Source organism: Maniola jurtina, chromosome 15, assembly GCF_905333055.1.
Source record: "Maniola jurtina chromosome 15, ilManJurt1.1, whole genome shotgun sequence".
NCBI lineage: Eukaryota > Metazoa > Arthropoda > Insecta > Lepidoptera > Nymphalidae > Maniola > Maniola jurtina.
In genome coordinates, this window is record NC_060043.1 from 6,079,559 (window position 1) to 6,097,911 (window position 18,353).

General features: G+C 34.8%; 1 protein-coding gene across 5 annotated transcripts in view; it reads left to right on the forward strand.

Annotated features, from left to right (window-relative positions):
* The window catches only part of LOC123872489, a 77,466-nt gene that overhangs the window by 19,388 nt on the left and 39,725 nt on the right, over positions 1-18,353 (forward strand). Inside the window, exon 1 of one of the 5 annotated variants that reach the window (XM_045916788.1) lies at positions 1,062-1,489. The exons of the other annotated variants lie outside the window; for them this stretch is intronic. Within the exon in view, the coding sequence (XP_045772744.1) occupies positions 1,438-1,489 (52 nt within the window). The 5' untranslated portion in view covers positions 1,062-1,437. Of the gene's footprint in view, positions 1-1,061; positions 1,490-18,353 lie in introns of those variants that run through there. 5 annotated transcript variants of the gene reach the window in all.

The window sequence follows — 18,353 nt, forward strand, 5'->3', positions numbered from 1 at the left end:
TGTATTCCCCGGGATGCAACGTGTTTCTGTACCACGTAAAAACATTTAAACGGATGATCCTTTAAAAATCCCGAGGGATCACCAGGACTTAGGAATTCAATTCCTTACAGCATCAGGGTTGAGGAGTTGGGTCCTCGAGGTCAACGACAAAGTCCTTACTTGGTACAGATACCTTCAATATCAATCAATTTATAACCGACGGTTTCTAAATACCATCAGTAGTGATGGTGATGTCCTCTGCAGCATCAGGATTGAGGAGTTGGAATCCAATTTTTTTATGAAACAATGTCACAAAGTTCCTCTATCGATTAAAAAAAAATTACGCAAATCGGTTCAGAAATCTCGGAGATTTCGGTGTACATAGGTAGAAAAACACAACTCCCTTTTTAAAAGTCGGTTAAAAAAGTAGCCTATGTTACACCCTGGTCAATCCTCTACTTGTCTGTGAAAACCCCGTCAAAATCGGTTCAGCCGTTCCAAAGATTAGCCTTTTCAAACAGACAGACAGACAGACAGACAGACAGACAGACAAAAATTTTAAAAACGTGTGATTCAGTGTTGGTATCGTTCAAATAACCATATGAGCTTAATATGAGGTAGTTATTTCGAAATTACAGACAGACACTCCAATTTTATTTATTAGTATAGATATGAGGTAGGTACAATAAACATGAAATATTTTGTATCGTAAAGCACCATAAAATCTCAACATAAAACACAGTCAATTTTATACAACAGCTATAAACAAATCGTTGAACTCTTTTGTATGGAAATATTTGGAAACGCCATGCTTGATATTAAAATAACGTCGCTTTTCCAGCCTGTCATACCTACGTGATATTTTTGTAATGAGGCACGGTTGGTGGATAGCGGGTCTTGACTTGCAATTTCACGCGTATTAAATATTCGATTTAATGTATCTCGAAGATTTGCGTCAGTTCCATCATGGTAACAATCTCATCAGGGAGGAGCGAAATTCGTCTATTTCCTTCAGGGTTGAATATATCCGATTGAATCAGCTAGAGGTACGGCGGAGTGACGGATGAAGCCGTGCTACAGGCTACTGCCGGCAGTCGCAGAAAGGCGCCCGCATCGGCAGCACGTCGCGCCGCGCTTTGTTGAGCTCGCCACGCGCGCACCACTGCCCACTGCGGCTGTCCACACAGACGTTCCGTCCGGTACGATGACTGTCCACCTCGCTGGACCGCCACTCCGCGCTTTCTACGCTTCAACGGTACAGGGCGACCGCGATCCAAGCCGTTAAACTAAACTTGTTTACATCCCGACTGTTTACTAGACGTATTATAAATATATAAAGTTTTCCCGGCCGTCGACATTTACTGAATCGTGCGAATGCGTACGGGCTGAAACATTGCGAAACTTTAGAAGTGAAGTTTAAAAATAAATTGCGTTAGTGCTGAGTGACGTTCGATCGAGATGTGCGCGTGCAGTAAGTTCTACGACTTTTGGAAAAACTCATGTGGTGCAGGTAAGCATTCCTCAATATGCACTTCATGATTGCAAACACCTTGTACCGGCAAACCAACTTTCATTAACTTTCGAATAGGACCAATAGAACAAGTTTCTTTCAAAAGTAATTAAGTAAACCGTTTCCAAAATACCCAAAACGTAGCTCTATAAACCTTGATGAAAACTACTTATTTGCTTTTTGAGGGTATTCTTCGTAATTTTTTTTGAACGCATGTATGCACTGTTGAAAGTAGATATGCTAATTAATAAGGTAAAGGGAATTCTTACTTACTGGAACAAAGTAAAAAGAGATCGCAACACTAAGAACGTGGTATTCAGAAGAGAGAATGTAGTTCCGCGTCGCGAACACCAGGGTCACCAGCATCATGAATGGTCATGTTTACAGTGTCCGGTTCTTGGCAAGCAAACTTTTTAATCGTGTAATTAATATTCTGTTTTTGCAAACACTTGTCGAGCAACTTTTGTTCAAGGTTTAGAATTTGCTCAAAATGTCGTAAAACTGAGACAAATCTACAACCAATGCAAAGACTTAATTAACAACTGGGCGATTCACAACACTCGACTCGGTAAGTTATCGTTTGATACGATATATTTTTCATTGAAATCGAAAGAAAACTTACCGGAGTGTTCTAAATCGCCCGGCTGATAAGACACTATAAGATCAAGCGCCAAAATTCAATGCATATAGCTGTAGTTACTGCAGTCCCGTACCTTGACACTCTTACCACACTGCGAGTCGGTAATCCAATATGAATTGCAATATCTATTTCTCACAATAACTTGAGACATGTAGGTGCTCTGTTGCAATGAGAACGGCACAATGAGACAGACAATGCTCACAACGATCACGATATTTAACTCATCTCAATTCATCTTATTGAATTTGACATTAAAATAACTTAATAAGTATTTGAAACCAGTTAGTCTGGCCGTTTGCATTTCGATTTCTCGCTCCGCCGAATGTCGTATTGACGGCCTCGGTGGCAACCGGCGGCGTGTCCTTCACTATTTCGCACTTCGTTTTTAGTCGAACTCACAGACGCAGCTGATCATCTGAATCGCTGAGATTCAAGAGCACGCCGACTTATGGAGTGATGCCAAAACTGACCAAAATAATGACGCATTCTCCGACAAAAGTATTATCTGTGTACCTACATAGCATGTTTGATGAATATTTGCCAGTAGATTTATGTTGCAAAAATACTGACCTATAGAAATTCTAATTGTAGCTTTATAATTTGTGTGGTATTCAGTACGAGTAAGCTTAGTACTGTTAAAATAATATGTACCTATATTACCTACCCGTACTCATCACCTAGCATACAAAAAAGTGTAATTGATTTTATCGTTCATCAATTACAACGTGTGAAGTAACTGGCGCTTACAATGGCGCTGCTGTCATTGGACGTGCTTTGCTTTAATTTTTTGCGACAATCTAATTTATTGTGGGCAACGTTGATTTTGTAGACATGCCTTTAAAGATTTTCAAGATATTTTTATGAGAGGTAGGTCCTCTCCACAAGTATTTTAAGTTATTGAAATTAGGAGGTTTTCTTTTTGCGATTGATTCAATAGATATTTTATTTAAACAAGTGTTTTCAGTTATTAAATTACCTCACTAAAAATATACCCATCTACAAGCTATAATAGGTGTACTTAATCATAAAGAGAAAGGTAAAGAGAGAGGTAAAGCTTGTAAGTTTGTTTGCAGGAAATAATCTCTGGAACTACTGAATCGACTTTGGTAGTTCTTTCACCAGTAGAAAGCTAAATTATTTCTGAGTTCCTTGGCTATGTTATTTTATATTAAAAAAAAATGAGATCCTTACGAGTTTCGACGTTATAATAAGCTACCCGTGCGAAGCTGGAGCGGGTTGCTAGTTGTTCGACATGATATAACTTTACGCATATTATATAACGACGGGTAAACATATAATTTTGTATGATCCAAGTTTCCCAGTTGCACTCTAGGAATAGAAGAAATTTCATGTACCTACCTAGTTACAATTTATTGTGATTTTGGAATATTCGCTATCAAATAATAATAATGCTATTTCTTTTTTTTTTATTTGAATTTTGTTTCGTAAATTCAGTTCCTTAATTTGATATTTTATTTATGTCGTACCTTTTCACGTTCATATAAGTAATTTTCATGCACTAGAAACCCCCATTTCCATATGATTACTTAAATTATTACAATATATTTTTAAATATTGTAACGGTCAGTGTTATTGGTACCCGAGCCTTTCGAGTCCGCGTGAATAGGTATAGGTTTTTTGAAAATTCCACAATTTTTGAATAGAACTGAATCGAAACATCCAAATCATTACTAGCAACAGCTACAATTACTTGCTGTTGCCCACGACAAGGCGGTACTGTCTTTTCCCGTAAAATTTCGAAAAAAATCTTCCATATAAATCTTATCCTAAAAGTTGCAAACACAACAAAAAAAGAATTATTCAATTTGGTCCAGTCGTTAGTTATGGCGTGACACACGGGGAATTCATTTTTCAGAAAGATTAGGAACTAGGATAGTAGGTATAGGGTTGTTGAATTCAATAATGTATTGTAGACCCCGAATATAGACCATATAAGTTGTAAGACCAACTTTACGAAGGGTGAAAACCTGCTCCTCTTTATAAAATATACCCTGATGGTTACAAGATCCTTAGCTCAATATTATTGACTTCATTTGTACTAATGATAAAGATACGTACCTACTCGCCATGACAGTTTTGATGTCATGTAGCATGCTAGCCAAAATGTATTTTTATCAAAATATATAGGCATATTTTGAGCCAATTACTTTCTAGTGTTTTGATTGTTGTCAGATGTAAACCAATTACGTAATAATAGAAAACATTTGTAAGTATGTTCTAAATTTTATAACTGGTGTCTAATAATATGATCAAACCAGTTTCCGATCAGTCTTGGTTGTAATAATTAATTACTTGAAATAATTAACGTATCTCTGTATTACAAATATCTACTCCATCTCTTTCCAATAGTAGCTTACCATATTGACTTGTTGCGAAGTATGTAAGTGACAGTTTGTGAGATTTGATAATTTTATTATTCATGAACATGTCTGAGGCATCAAAGGAGTTGCCCCTTAGTTTAGAGCAAGGTCCTAACTCCTAATCGAATAAATGTAGAGGTTAGTTAGAATGTAAATCAGAAGAAGTTATTGATAGCTATTTGATACTAACAGCTTTGATTTGGGTTAGAGCCTAGAGTATAGAAAAACAGATTCCAAGCGTTAAATGAATTGCTTATTTAATTAATGGAAGATTAGTGGCTAGTCAAACAATAGTAACTTCAAAATGAATACTGAAATGAGATTATCTTTTGATTACTATTCAAGCTTCGAAGCTTGAAAGCTTGTTTGAAATGATATTTCGCAAAAGATGTTGTGCCATTCAGTAAAGGTTAGGTACCTATTAAGAGGGCTCTCTCCGTCACTCGTTTCCACTCGTTTCATACAATCGTAGTTCCAATTTCATTTGAATATTAAGCAACCAAAGTCCATGAAATTTAGCAGACATATTCTAGAAACTAATATCTATGTCTGTGGTTTTCCAGATTTCTGTTAAAATATTCGGTTTCATGGTTACGCGGTCTTAAAAATTTTCATACAAATCTTTGAGCTCCTGTAATTTTAAAACTACATATTTTTAGAAAAATCTAAAACACCACAGACACAGATATTAGTTTCTAGAATATGTCTGCAAAATTTCATGGACTTTGGTTGCTTACTTTTCAAATGAAATTGGAACTACGATTGTATGAAACGAGTGACGGAGAGAGCCCTGTTAAATACCAAAAGTAACTGTTATCGTAGTCATCCCATAAAATTGTCAGGCTGTTTTTCTTCAAGGGTCCAATACTTGCTGGACTTCTCACTTTTTCTGAGATAAGCCTAAAATGATAATAAATTTTCTCAATTAAGCAAGCATTATTAATTCCTAAAATAAACTTCAATTAAAAACATTATTACTAAATTTTGTGCTGTTTACAACCTCATTGCACCTTAGTGCTAACGATAGATAAAAACTTAGGCCAAGGCTAAACCCAGCTCGAGTTTTTATTCACAATGCAGCAATTGAATAACAAGATTAGCGAACTGTTCAGGCGGCCATTACATTTTTTTTTTGCTTTAGTATTATTTATTGCGCCTTGTAACTAGATAATAGTTACCTACAAGTGCTGAGATTCATTTACGCGTAGCCATGATGTTTTATACAAATCTCTTTAGTACCTAGGTAGTTTACGACGCAATGAATCCATGCAATTTCCTCAATGATGAGTGCTATATAGCAATGGGGATTTAGAAATTCCTATTTTCTAGAACTCTTACTAGCTATTACCGCTACAAATACATAAATATATGCGTACTTGCATTGTTTTGTAAACAATCTTTGTAATCTGGCTAATATCGTAGCAGATAATAAAGGTAATAAATATGTACTTACCTATTCGTAATACCGTTTTATCATTTGGTATTATTTTTAATGCTATATGTAATAATGTTATCTACGAGTATATCAAACATATCTATTATATACTTAAGTAGATTAAGATTTTATTTACACTTCTTTGTTCTGGAAGAGTGTTTGTTATACTCGAATCTTCTATAATCCTCTATTTGATTGTTTGATTATTGGTACCTACTTGACGAAGATACGACACTTGGGGCATCCCTGCACCTAGACGATATTGTGTAGTATTGGTATCTAGAAAGTAAAAATATTCTGAAAAATAATCTTCTTATTGAAGAAAAGATACCGTAATTTCAGCCAATCAACAATTGTGATTGTAGGAATGCTGAAGGGGGCATAATTATACAAGTCTGCTGAATAAGGTGTGCAATAGGAATAAAACGAAAAAAAGAAATATACAAAATGATAGTTATTTTTTGTGCCGCTTTGTTACCTACCCCACCAAAGTCCGAACGTACCGGGAATTGAAATTGCCACCTTATGTCAAAATATGGTCTTTGTTTTGGCACTATACAGATGCCTTATCAGTATATCACCCACATTAAGTTCCGAAAAGGCTCACATGTTGCTCACTGCTGCTATCAGCGCCAAAAACAGGTCGGCAATCGTACTTGTATAAGTAGAGGTAGTAAAATTACAAGGGCTGGCGTTTCCACTACTTTCATAATGTTCTCAGCTATAAAGCGGACAGTTTTAACTATATTAACGGTAAATACTATTTCAAAAGTTATTTTAAACTTCGAATTACTTCTGTTTAAATCAGAATAAAATATATAATATTGTTTATGAATGTCGTCAGCGACATTTCTAATCGTGTTCGGTCACAGTTGATCGCGCCATTCGAAATCGTAAGGCAAATCCATTCGATTCACTTGAACTGCTTGTGACTGCAATAGGGTAAATATTAATGTACCTATAGCCATTCTACTTTGCCTGCTATTTTAAGAGCATTGTTTCACTTATCCTATCTAACATTTAACAGTCATGAACAGAAAACAAATTCCTCTTCACGCATTCTTTAGCTCAACAGGACCCAAAGATAAAGTGAGTAAGTAATACGTGGGACAAATGCACTGAGTAGATAAAAATACCAGGGCATATTGTATATTAAGCGATAGTGTATAGCTCAGCTAACAGGGGGACGTTGGAGGTTTTCAAGTGATGAAATAAATGAAAATCCGTAAATGAAAAAAATAAATTTAAAAATTGATTAGAACGTGTTTCAGGATTTTTAGACACCTGGGTGGATGTCCAAAATTGCTGATTGGTCCTGATTTTCCACTCGACCGAGGCCAGGGCGGGTCAGCTAGTACAAATTAAAATCGAACAGTTTTTTTTTTACTATTTGATTTATTTAAGTTGGAGTTTGATCAGTCTTTTAATAGGCTAGTCGAATTTGCTTGAGCGAATACGAATTTTCGTCCCGAATGCTCGAGACGTTCTGTCGGAAGAGATTGTACACAGCCTCGCTTCGCTGCTCTTCGACTTGCTTCCATGGAGGCTGTAGGGTCATCATTAAAGTAATTATCGCGCAGTAAAGAGCCATTTTCTGGAACATAATGCCGATATAGTCACATGAAGCAGCTTCAATTTTTTTTTTATTAAAAAAATCCGAATTACGGTCACGGTCATTATGATCATTTAAATTGCTTTTTATTTACATAATACTTAAGTATTTTACGCATTTGAATAAAATTATTTAAATTTTATTCCCTAGAGAATAAAAAAACGAGTAGGTTTCTTATAAGTATCTATGTTTTTTTATATATTTGTGTTTTGAATTTGATTAACATTTTATAACTATTATTGAAATATCTTACGTAGATGTAGAGATTGTTAATTTGTATTTCACATACCTTTTACAATGTAATATATTATAGTAAAATGAAATCGTTCTCTGAAGTCACGTCTACAGATAATATTAAAGGCTCATAAAGAAATAGATTGTTAAACATTTGATTTACGTTAGTCACGATGTCAGATGGTGATTTTAATTTAAAGTAGGAAATCGACACACTTGCGACGACGACGACTGATAAAACTGATAAAATCAGGTCTAGTTTCTGTCAATGCTCCATCAAGAGATTGTGAACCTGTACGAAGATCTTGAATGATTTATATATTTTTTTAAATAAGGCAAACCGCTTAGTTTGTATGGTGATAAGAAGACATAAGAGAATAACTGCCGCTTTTATTCATGTTAAAATGGCAATATCGGAAACATTATTCAGATGCCGTCTACCTTGGCAAATACAACGTCGTAAGTCACGTTTATGTAAGTACACTAATTAATTTAGCTCAATGTCTTTTTATATGTATCAGTAAGACTATTATTCAAACTCATGTACGTTAGTAAGTAGTTAGTAGGTACTTAGTACAATTATCCGCATATTCATTATGAATAAGAAAGTTTGTAACCCTGAAACTTATTTTGAATCTTAACAAAACATGCCACAGATAGCTTCTTGCATGCATCCCGAGACTTTTTATCCCAGAAAATCAGAGAGTTCCCACAGGCTTTAAAAAACGTAAACCTACGCGGACTTCAGACAAGTCGTGGCATCAACGTAGGTTGTAGAAGTACCTAGTGTGTTAGCAGGTCGGTACATTGTCACAAAAAAAAAGGCGTTTATTTTATTGGAACGATACAATGTTCAGATGTGATTCGAATCGTAACAAAGATCTAATTTGGCGGTGAACTATAATGTATTTTGTATTACTAAATGCTATTTGCATGATTCGTCCTCGAAATTTGCAATATTTCCGGGTTCAATACGACGCTGTATAGGACGTTATAAGAATTTATAATATGCGTGCAAGTATTTTGCTATTTACCGATCGATTTTAAGAATAAATTAATATGGCATATCTATTTATGTACCTATAATAATTAAAACAAGTTTAGTAGAATCTATGCGCATATATTTAGCGCCGTAGCTATTATTACAAGGTTTTGTAGATATAACAAGTTACAAACACTACAAAACTCATCATTTAACTAATTACAAATTCGATTAATTAATATTATCATTAACTTAATTAAATCAACCATATTCTACGCATTTATTCTAGACTTAGCAGACTGATATCTGATACGTTGATACTTATTACCTACATAATTATAATTATATGCGTACTGCACGCATACATTTGCATAAAAATATAGCTGCCTAGGTGCTTCCCCATTGAAAGAAGCCCCTGTGATGATAAGTGCTTTATGCAGAAGGAATCTATGTAGGTATACCTAGTAATGAAACTGTACCTAACTGTACAACTTCTGTGCATTCAATATATTTTGAAAATTTCAATAAGAGGAAGCATTATTCTCATCAATTATTACTACCGACGCAGAGCTTAAAACAGTACTTATTTTTGTCTGTCTGTCTGTGCACGGTTCACGCTGATAACTCGATAAACTGAATCTATAGTTTATCTAGTATACTTTCATCAAAGTAAAATCACATGATGTGACTGCTCTACATAAATTGTTGTTATTAATTTATTCTATTGACTGTACTGATCAAATGATAATAATGTCACATGCTTCTTGCTCTTCATGCTCTAATCTAAATACCTAGTAACAGCGCAGCAGTCATAATAACCACCTTAATAATGTATCCGACTTTTGTTCCAATTAAGGCAATAATTTTAATTTGTGGTAAATTAGCTCAATAGAAGAAGCGTTCCTACCTAGGTACTTACCTACTTATTTAATGTCAAAAATCCCATTGAAGACCGACAAATATCGAAATTTTTTATCAAGCCTCTGTTATCAACCTAATGCAAATAAAAATAAAAGTTTTGACACCGTTCCAACAGAAAATAATGTGAAAATAAACAATATCTACCTGTTGCCTAAAATAATTGTAGTAGTTTTTGTACTTATGTAAACATTAAACGCGGTTCGTTGATACCATTATAATAATACATCAATGATAATCATGTTAATAACATGGTACCTATACTAATAGCACAGCTAATAGGGTAGATGGATAAAAAGGGTAAACAGTAGCAGTAATCGAAGGCCGCTATAATATCTATACCAAAGTTTAATATCTATAAAAAAATACACTGAGTGGAGTGAGTATATTATAAATTGTAATGGATCTAGAATTTGAGATTTTACACCTAGGTTTTTTTTGTACAACTCACTAAGAAAAGATTTTCAGAAGCTCCACTCAAGCAAAGCCTGGTCGAGTTATCTAGTTATCTTGTAACTAAAGAAAACTATGAGGCCTAATATTGAATGAGGTAGGTACCTTTATTATAAAAGTTTCTTAAGTACAGTTTGAAAAACCCATGAAAAACCATTCTTTATTTGTAAATCGACATGCACCGTTGCACTAGAGCTATTAGTGCTGCTATGTCTCTAATCACAATATTTTACAGATAACCTAGGTAAGTATATGCATGCCCTTTGCGAGGGTAATTTTTCACTCACTTTAAAACATTCTAATACGCGTATCGCTTCCTATAGGATATACACTATCGATCTTCATTACTGTTTGATATTTATTTTTTAAAGTTGTCGCTCGGCCTTTCACGCAGTTGTTCAATCATGAAGTTGATCATCAAGATCAATGAAGAGGGGACTCTTTAAATAATAATAATAAAGACGTTAGTCACTTGAAACCTAATGTATGATGGTGATGCGATATTGTTTGCTTTTTCTTACTTTTCCTGCATTTTTGTAGTCTGAGGGTGGGTGTTGCATATAATGCGTAGGTAGGTACTGCACGTTGCATCTAAGGTTATAATACTTACAGTTCTAGTGAATTATAGCAAAATAAGCTTGTTCCTTGTAAATAAGTAGCTATAGGTAGTAGGTACCTACATTTGCTACAAAACAAATGCAGTTATGTACTTAATTTGCTTCAGTAAGAAATAAGTTGTCTCATACAATGCTAGGACTAATATTACTACGAGAATTTTTCGAGTTTTCCTTCATTAATAAACTTGTCATGCGTCACCATGATTTATGACCTCTTAATTAACACGAAAGCGTAAATCCAAGGCTACTAAAGTAATAACTTTCCAAGTGTAAATTATATTTTAAGCTTAGAGAAAATAAATTTGGAAATTATTTCGTCGGCTATTTCGTTTAATGTTATATGAATGTAATTAAAAGACTAGGCAACAAGTTAAAGGGTTGTTTGTTTTAGAAAGATATATATTTTTAAATAAAAACGCATAGATTTTAACTACACCATAAATATTGTAAGTTGATGGCACCATTAATTTTTCCAAGTTTGCCTGCTTTGTCGGGTTAATTGCCCGTCGTAACATTTCAGGGCGCAGCGTAGGGCGAGAAAATAGCTGTAAAGAAAGCCAATGTAAAATAAAGCAGAATAGGGGCGGCACGGTTGTCGTTCCCGATACGTATTTTAGTTCGTTCTCACGTGAGGGGGCGAGTGGGTAAAGTGACCTGAATAAATTACGACCATTTGTTACATTTAAACGTGGTTGATGACTATAAATGCATACTACTCATAGCGTTATTATTTTTGTACACGCTTGTTTTATTAATATAGGCACTACTTTACCCTGCAGTACTTTAGCGCACTCGATTATAAAGCACAATATTGAACTTACGGCTAGTTACTTAAGTATTTCTAATTTTAAAAGTTAGAAACTGATTTTATCGTTTACAATAAAATCAGATTATTTATCAATATACCGAATCTGAGATACCAAGATTAACAAGTGTAAATTAAAAATTTTCAACACCCCCGACAAATCTAATTCAAATAAATAATTATGTATATCTAGGCAACGTCCATCTTGACAGCTTAACATTTGTTAATTGACACTTGAATATTATGAACCTAAGAGTTATCTAACCTTCTTTTCTACAAGAAAACTAGAAAATAGCTGATAACTTTTAAACGGCTGAACCAATTTTTTTGGATTATAGCTAAGAACACTCTCGATCAAGCCACCTTTCAAACAAAAAAAGTAAATTAAAATCGGTTCATTCGTTTAGGCGCTACGATGCCACAGACAGATACACAGATACACAGATACACACGTCAAACTTATAACACCCCTCTTTTTGGGTCGGGGGTTAAAAAGGTTATAAGTACCTACCTATTTACTTAGTTATTAGTAGGTACATTATTTATTTTTAAGGAATTTTGGAAATATTTAATAGAATGCTTGGTGTATGGTGCCGATTGAATATAATAGTTTTTAGTGCCTTCATAATCGTAACTAATAATGGCCTTCTTTTATTCTGCGGAATTGGAGCGCGTCATGTGACGCTATTTCTATGTGAACTAGCGCATAATATTCGCATTTTGAGGATTAGATAAGCATCACTAGATAGACTTGTGTGAATAAATAGACGAATTTAACCTTTAAAACAATCAACATTAAGTCCGTATTACACTGACTTTATTGCGTTTCAGCGGCCGATTTTCTACCAACGTTAGCAAGTTGTTGAAAGTCTTACTAACCTTTCAGATCGAGTTCATTTTACGGGACAAAAATTGTTGCTCTAGTAAATGTGACTGCTCTTTGGTCTGAACTATACCCATAGAGTCGTATCAAGCTTTATTCAATGTAATTTGGGTCAGAAGACGGTACACTCACATAGTCATGGTATTAACGGGTTCACACGGCAACGGAACTCGGAATTGTAGCGTTTCACAAAGTAAATCACGACCTACATTTTTGTCACGCAGTTAAATCTCGTTGTTGACTGTTCTCAATTATCGTTAACATTCTGAACCGTTATAGTTTTCTTTTATACGGATAGATAAAAGCGATGTTTGTGGGCTATGTGTGCGTTTGAAGAACCGACCGATTTTAGGATCAGCGATCGGCGGCAATGAGCTTCCGAAAAGCAACTAAATCGCCAAACGCTGTATAGCTGTAAATATGTCTAGTAGTAGATCAAAATATGTGATGTAGTCGTAGATATTTATGGCGGCGCCCGGCGAAACCTTGAGGTCCTGTTAAGAAATAAAATAATAACTATGTATCTAAAATTACGGATGAACTCAAATCCACACTTGTCTGGCTGTTGCGGTCAGTGTGTTTTTAAGGGTATACCCGCACTGCAATATAAATCTGCGAGATTTATATCTCCAATATCTATCGGTTTTTCGAACTATGTGCCATGTCCGTAAATATCATTGTGTAGGTACCTACCTAGTCAGGTGAAAACTGAAATCGATATTGCTTGATTCTTCCAAGAATTTCTAAACCTATCCAATTCTAATTTTCTAAACCTATCCAAGAATAAAATCGTTCACCGTTGTTTAGCAGGGTAATGTAAAGGAAGCTATTTTCGTAGTGTGAAGGTCGATTCCAAGATTCAGTATTCATCGGTGTTGTATCTCCGAACCCTCGGTAAGAATGTTCGCTGTTCACGGTCTAGTGGTCCCACATTATAATTTCACTTCTCTAATTGATTCCCTCGAGACAGTCTTTATACGTCTTTGCGTGCTCGAGTGCCTTACCGTATTGCCAACTTTTCCTACGTCCATTATCTAAGGAAAATTGTTTCCAATTTTAATTACATTACGATACGTTCATGTAACTAATATTATAACTAAGACACGAAAAATAGATACAAAACTCAACCTACAGTAAAAATTTAAAACCTACACAAAAAAGAGGCAAAATTTATATTTTGGATGTAAGTAGAGGGTGATTTCCGTAACTAATGATCTGATTTTCATTGGTAAGCAGCTACATGATCTATTATAATATGTTTGTAGCCTTTAAATTATATGCAGAGTAGAAGCGCGGACGTAGTCGTTGGGAAAAAGTATTATAATTATGTAGATTCAAGGAAAATAACGCAAAAATCAATCGAAGAATAAAAAGGTAGGTACATAAGTAGATTTACGATGTATATTAATTATAGTAGATAGAGTGTCTTTTATTATTTTATGTTCAATTTACATATACATCTAACTCGGTGATGCCCGCGACATCATACGCTTGGATTTAGGTTTAAAAAAATGGGAATGCCTTGATTTTCCGGGATATAAACTAGCCTATGTACCTACGTCTCCCTAGATGCAAGAATACATATAGCTATCTATATAATGATTTCTTCAAAATGAGCAAAGCGGATGGGCCGTGAAAATGTACAAATAACATACAGACAGGCAGCCAGACACTTTCGCATTATAATATTAGTATGGTAATATTACTACCTACTGGTACTGTTTGTGTAGTTAGGTATAATGGTCTACGTGAGTAAACCGGCATATGTTGCGTTGTACGTTGATTGTATTATGTTGATCCACGTAGATAGGTATACCTCTCTAATTGACTGTTGACGTAAAAATAAATTCTTAATGCAAATTGCAGCAGATACGTGAGCAAATAATATAATTAACATTTAACGTGATTCAATCCGTTTAATGCAGTTTTTTTTTTTTAAGAAATAGGTATGTTGAGGAAAACATCACGTCTAAGTGCTTTTTTCCCGCGAATTCGTCTGGATTTTGGTATTTTATAGTTCCGTTGGTTTATTGTTTTGTTATTCTACATTATACTACAGCACGATGGACCGACGATATAATGTGGCTGGCGGAAAGTGGCTGGATAAGGAAGTCTGAGGACCGGGTATGGTTGCTTCTATGGGGAATTCCTATGTCCAACAGTGGAAGTCCACAAGCTGATGATGATGATGATAATTCTTTATTATAGCAAAAACATTATTGGAAAATCTTTTGCTGATTACTGAGTACCAAATACGTATCCTTTGTATATATGCCTATATACTTAAATGCGAAAGTTTGCCTGTCGGTCTGTCTGAAGGCTTATCACGGCTCATGAGTGTAGACATAGGCGATAGCTTGCATCCCCGGGCAGACTGTCTACTTTATAGCCCGGAAAATCAAAGAGTTACATTGGGATTTTTAATTAAGGTGTATGCGAAGGGTCTGCCCGCGAAATTCAAATTTAATTTGGTTTTTCGCAATTTGTAAACTAATACGACAACGTAGGCTTATGGCATTTTAATAGCGATAATAACAGTATCATCTTCACAGGTTTGTATAAAAATCTTTACTTGAAAGGGTCCAGTTTAAGAAATTAGCTCTAGTATCGACTAATTCGTGAGTATTAGTCTATACTAGAGCTAATTTCTTATTCCCGGGTATTATTATTTGTCTATGATAGTGTAAAATAAGCTTTCGTTAAAAACATTTTGATAAAAAGCACTAATCCATAGCTGTCGCGGATGGTTACTGAATAAATCATCGTTAATTGATCAATCCACTTAGACATGTACAGTGTAATTTTTTTAAATACGTACCTACCTACGTTATTGATTGACCCGATATTTCCATGTCGCGACTGATATGAGCTCCATAATTATCAACTGACATAGTCGTACCTACTGTAGGTATTGGATTTGTTCAACATAATTTATTAGGTAATAGGTAGAAATGTAAATAATATAAAATAGTGGTACGTTCTTCTAATATTGTTAATGCGAAAGTGTGTTTATTTGTTGGCTTGTTATTCACGCCACAACCGCGTCCGAGTCCGTTGCAACGGATCAACGTGATTTTTTGGGCAGAGACGGTCCATAATTTAATACCTGGAGTGACAGGCTGTCTGATCCCAAAAAATTATAAAGTTCTCAAGGGATTTTTAAAAAATCATCAAGATGAATAGGTAGATGTATCTATACGTAGCTTTTAAATAAGTAGGTAGACAAAACCTACGGTAACGGTAACTACGGTACAAAACGGTAACTAGATAAAGCACCTAACTCTGACACTAGATATATTTACCTGCGCTTCTCAAAAAGTGCATTGAGTCATTCCGGTTATTATCATTGCAACCTACTCATCTCGTAGTAACACTATGTCCTCATAACAGATTTTCCACATTGTCAATCATATCGAAACACGCAATATACCTATATTATTATTTATTAGATGACGCCCGCGACTTTGTCCGCGTAAATTTAGGTTTTTAAATCCTGTGGTTTCTGATCAATGTTAGTCTTCGAGATGCAAGCTGTCTGTGTACTTTCTGTTTGCCTGGATTCATCCACGTGGATTTAGGATTTAAATCGACGGGAACGTAGTTGCAGACATCATCTAGTTTTCCATATGATATTGAATGTACAAACTTTTTTACAGGCGGGCACTGAACTACATTTTCGAGAACAGTGAAAATTGCGTACAAACTCTTGAATTTCTATTTTCAGTCAGAGAATTGTTTATTTATAATGCCTCAATGTCTCCCAAATATCGATATACGTCACTGACCATAATAGAATGACCTAAATGTCAACTTACGATATATATCCGTATACCTACTGAAGTCATTAACACCGCACCAAAATAGATTTCAGCTCTAGGAGTTTGAAGATATATTACGTGTGAGTCTGGTGTATATACGTTGGTATGTATTCTATTTTCTACCTACATGGAAACGTAGTAATGAAACGCAACAGTAATTAATGCAAATGATATTAAGATATTACATATATCATTTATATTGTTGTTGGAGTAGGTAATTACCTACATGTTTTCAGATAATCGTGTAGGTACGTACTAAAGCTAAAGATGTCTTATTAAATACCTTAGACCAATAATACTTTTAAATACCCATATATTGGTCTATAAGTTCCAAGCTAACTAAGCTCGTTGACTTGTATATAAATTATAAAGGAGAATTGTTTACAGATTGTGCAAAATTTAAAATTGGTTAACTTTAAAAAAACTGCAGCTAGCTATATTTTGTAAAAGTGATTGTTTTTTTAACCCCCGACCCAAAAAGAGGGGTGTTATAAGTTTGACCTGTGTATCTGTGTATCTGTCTGTGGCATCGTAGCTGCTAAACTAATGATCCGATTTTAATTTAGTTTTTTTTTGTTTGAAAGGTGGCTTGATCGAGAGTGTTCTCAGCTATAAGCCAAGAAAATCGGTTCAGCCGTTTGAAAGTTATCAGCTCTTTTCTAATTACAGTAACCTTCACTTGTCGGGGGTGTTATAAATTTTTAATTTACACTTGTTGAGAACTTTTATCCATGGTCAAATTATTTCTCTCAAATAATGTACCGCTTGGATTCAGCTAGCCAAAAGCTATATTTGTTGAGCGGACCGAAAAGGCGAATTTTAACAATCCCTCTTTAGGATTTTCCATTTCGTAATTTCTACCTTTATAGGCTTTATAGCTATTTTATACCCATAGATACAAACATGTTCCTTTGAAGATTATTTGTGTACATATAAAGACTGTTATCATGATTAAATTACCTACGTATTTCCCAGATCTCTTCATAAAAAGGTATTAATAAAGACGATAATATAATTTTTATAATCTCTTACATTATACTTGCTTACCTCGATAGCAAATAAATATTTTAATCATAACAAGATTATCATAGAGTAACTAATTAGGTTATTATTAAAGTATGACTAATGCCTATCGCTGTTGATAAGGATTTCTATTCTATTTTGGATAGCACACTAAAAAAAACAGTACCTAGGTTACTTAGTAAGTAACTTAGTAGGTAATATTGGCCACAATAAATTTTCTAGTTGTAAGAGATAACTAGTAAAAATCTATATCTATACTAATAAATAAAATTGGAGTGTCTGTCAGTGATTTCGAAATAACTACCTCATATTAAGCTCATATGGTTATTTGAACGATACCAAATTGAATTACACGTTTTTAAAATTTTTGTCTGTCTATCTGTCTGTCTGTTTGTTTGAACGGGCTAATCTTTAGAACGGCTGAACCTATTTTGACGGGACTTCACTGACAAGTAGAAGATTAGCCAAGGAGTAACATAAGCTACTTTTTAACCGACTTTCAAAAATGGAGGAGTTGTGTTCTTCTACTGATGTACACCGATATCTCCAAGATTTCTGAACCGATTCACGTCATTTTTTTTTATCGATAGAGGAACTTATCCTGATGCTGCAGGGGACCTGACCACCAAAGCTCATGGGATTTAGAAACTGTCGCTTATAAATTGATATTGAAGGTATCTATACCAAGTAAAGAATTTGTCGTTGACCTCGAGGACCCAACTCCTCAACCCCGATGTTGTAAGGAATTGCATTCATAAATCCTGGTGATCACTAGGGAGTTTTAAAGGATCGTCAGTTCAAATGTTTTACGTGGTACAGAAACATGTTGCATGAGAGGCTACTTTCGTCCTGGGAAATTAAAAATTCCCACGGGATTTCTAAAAACCTAAATCCACGCGGGCATCAGCTAGTTTAAAATGTTTTGCTCATCAATCATTGCTAATGGCTAAACTGCTATTTAAAGGACACCCTATGTTCCTTATAAATGGCGACACTGACACGTAAAATAACCGACCGTGACAAAGCAATAGATATACCCAATGTCACGAACAAAGCTAAAACA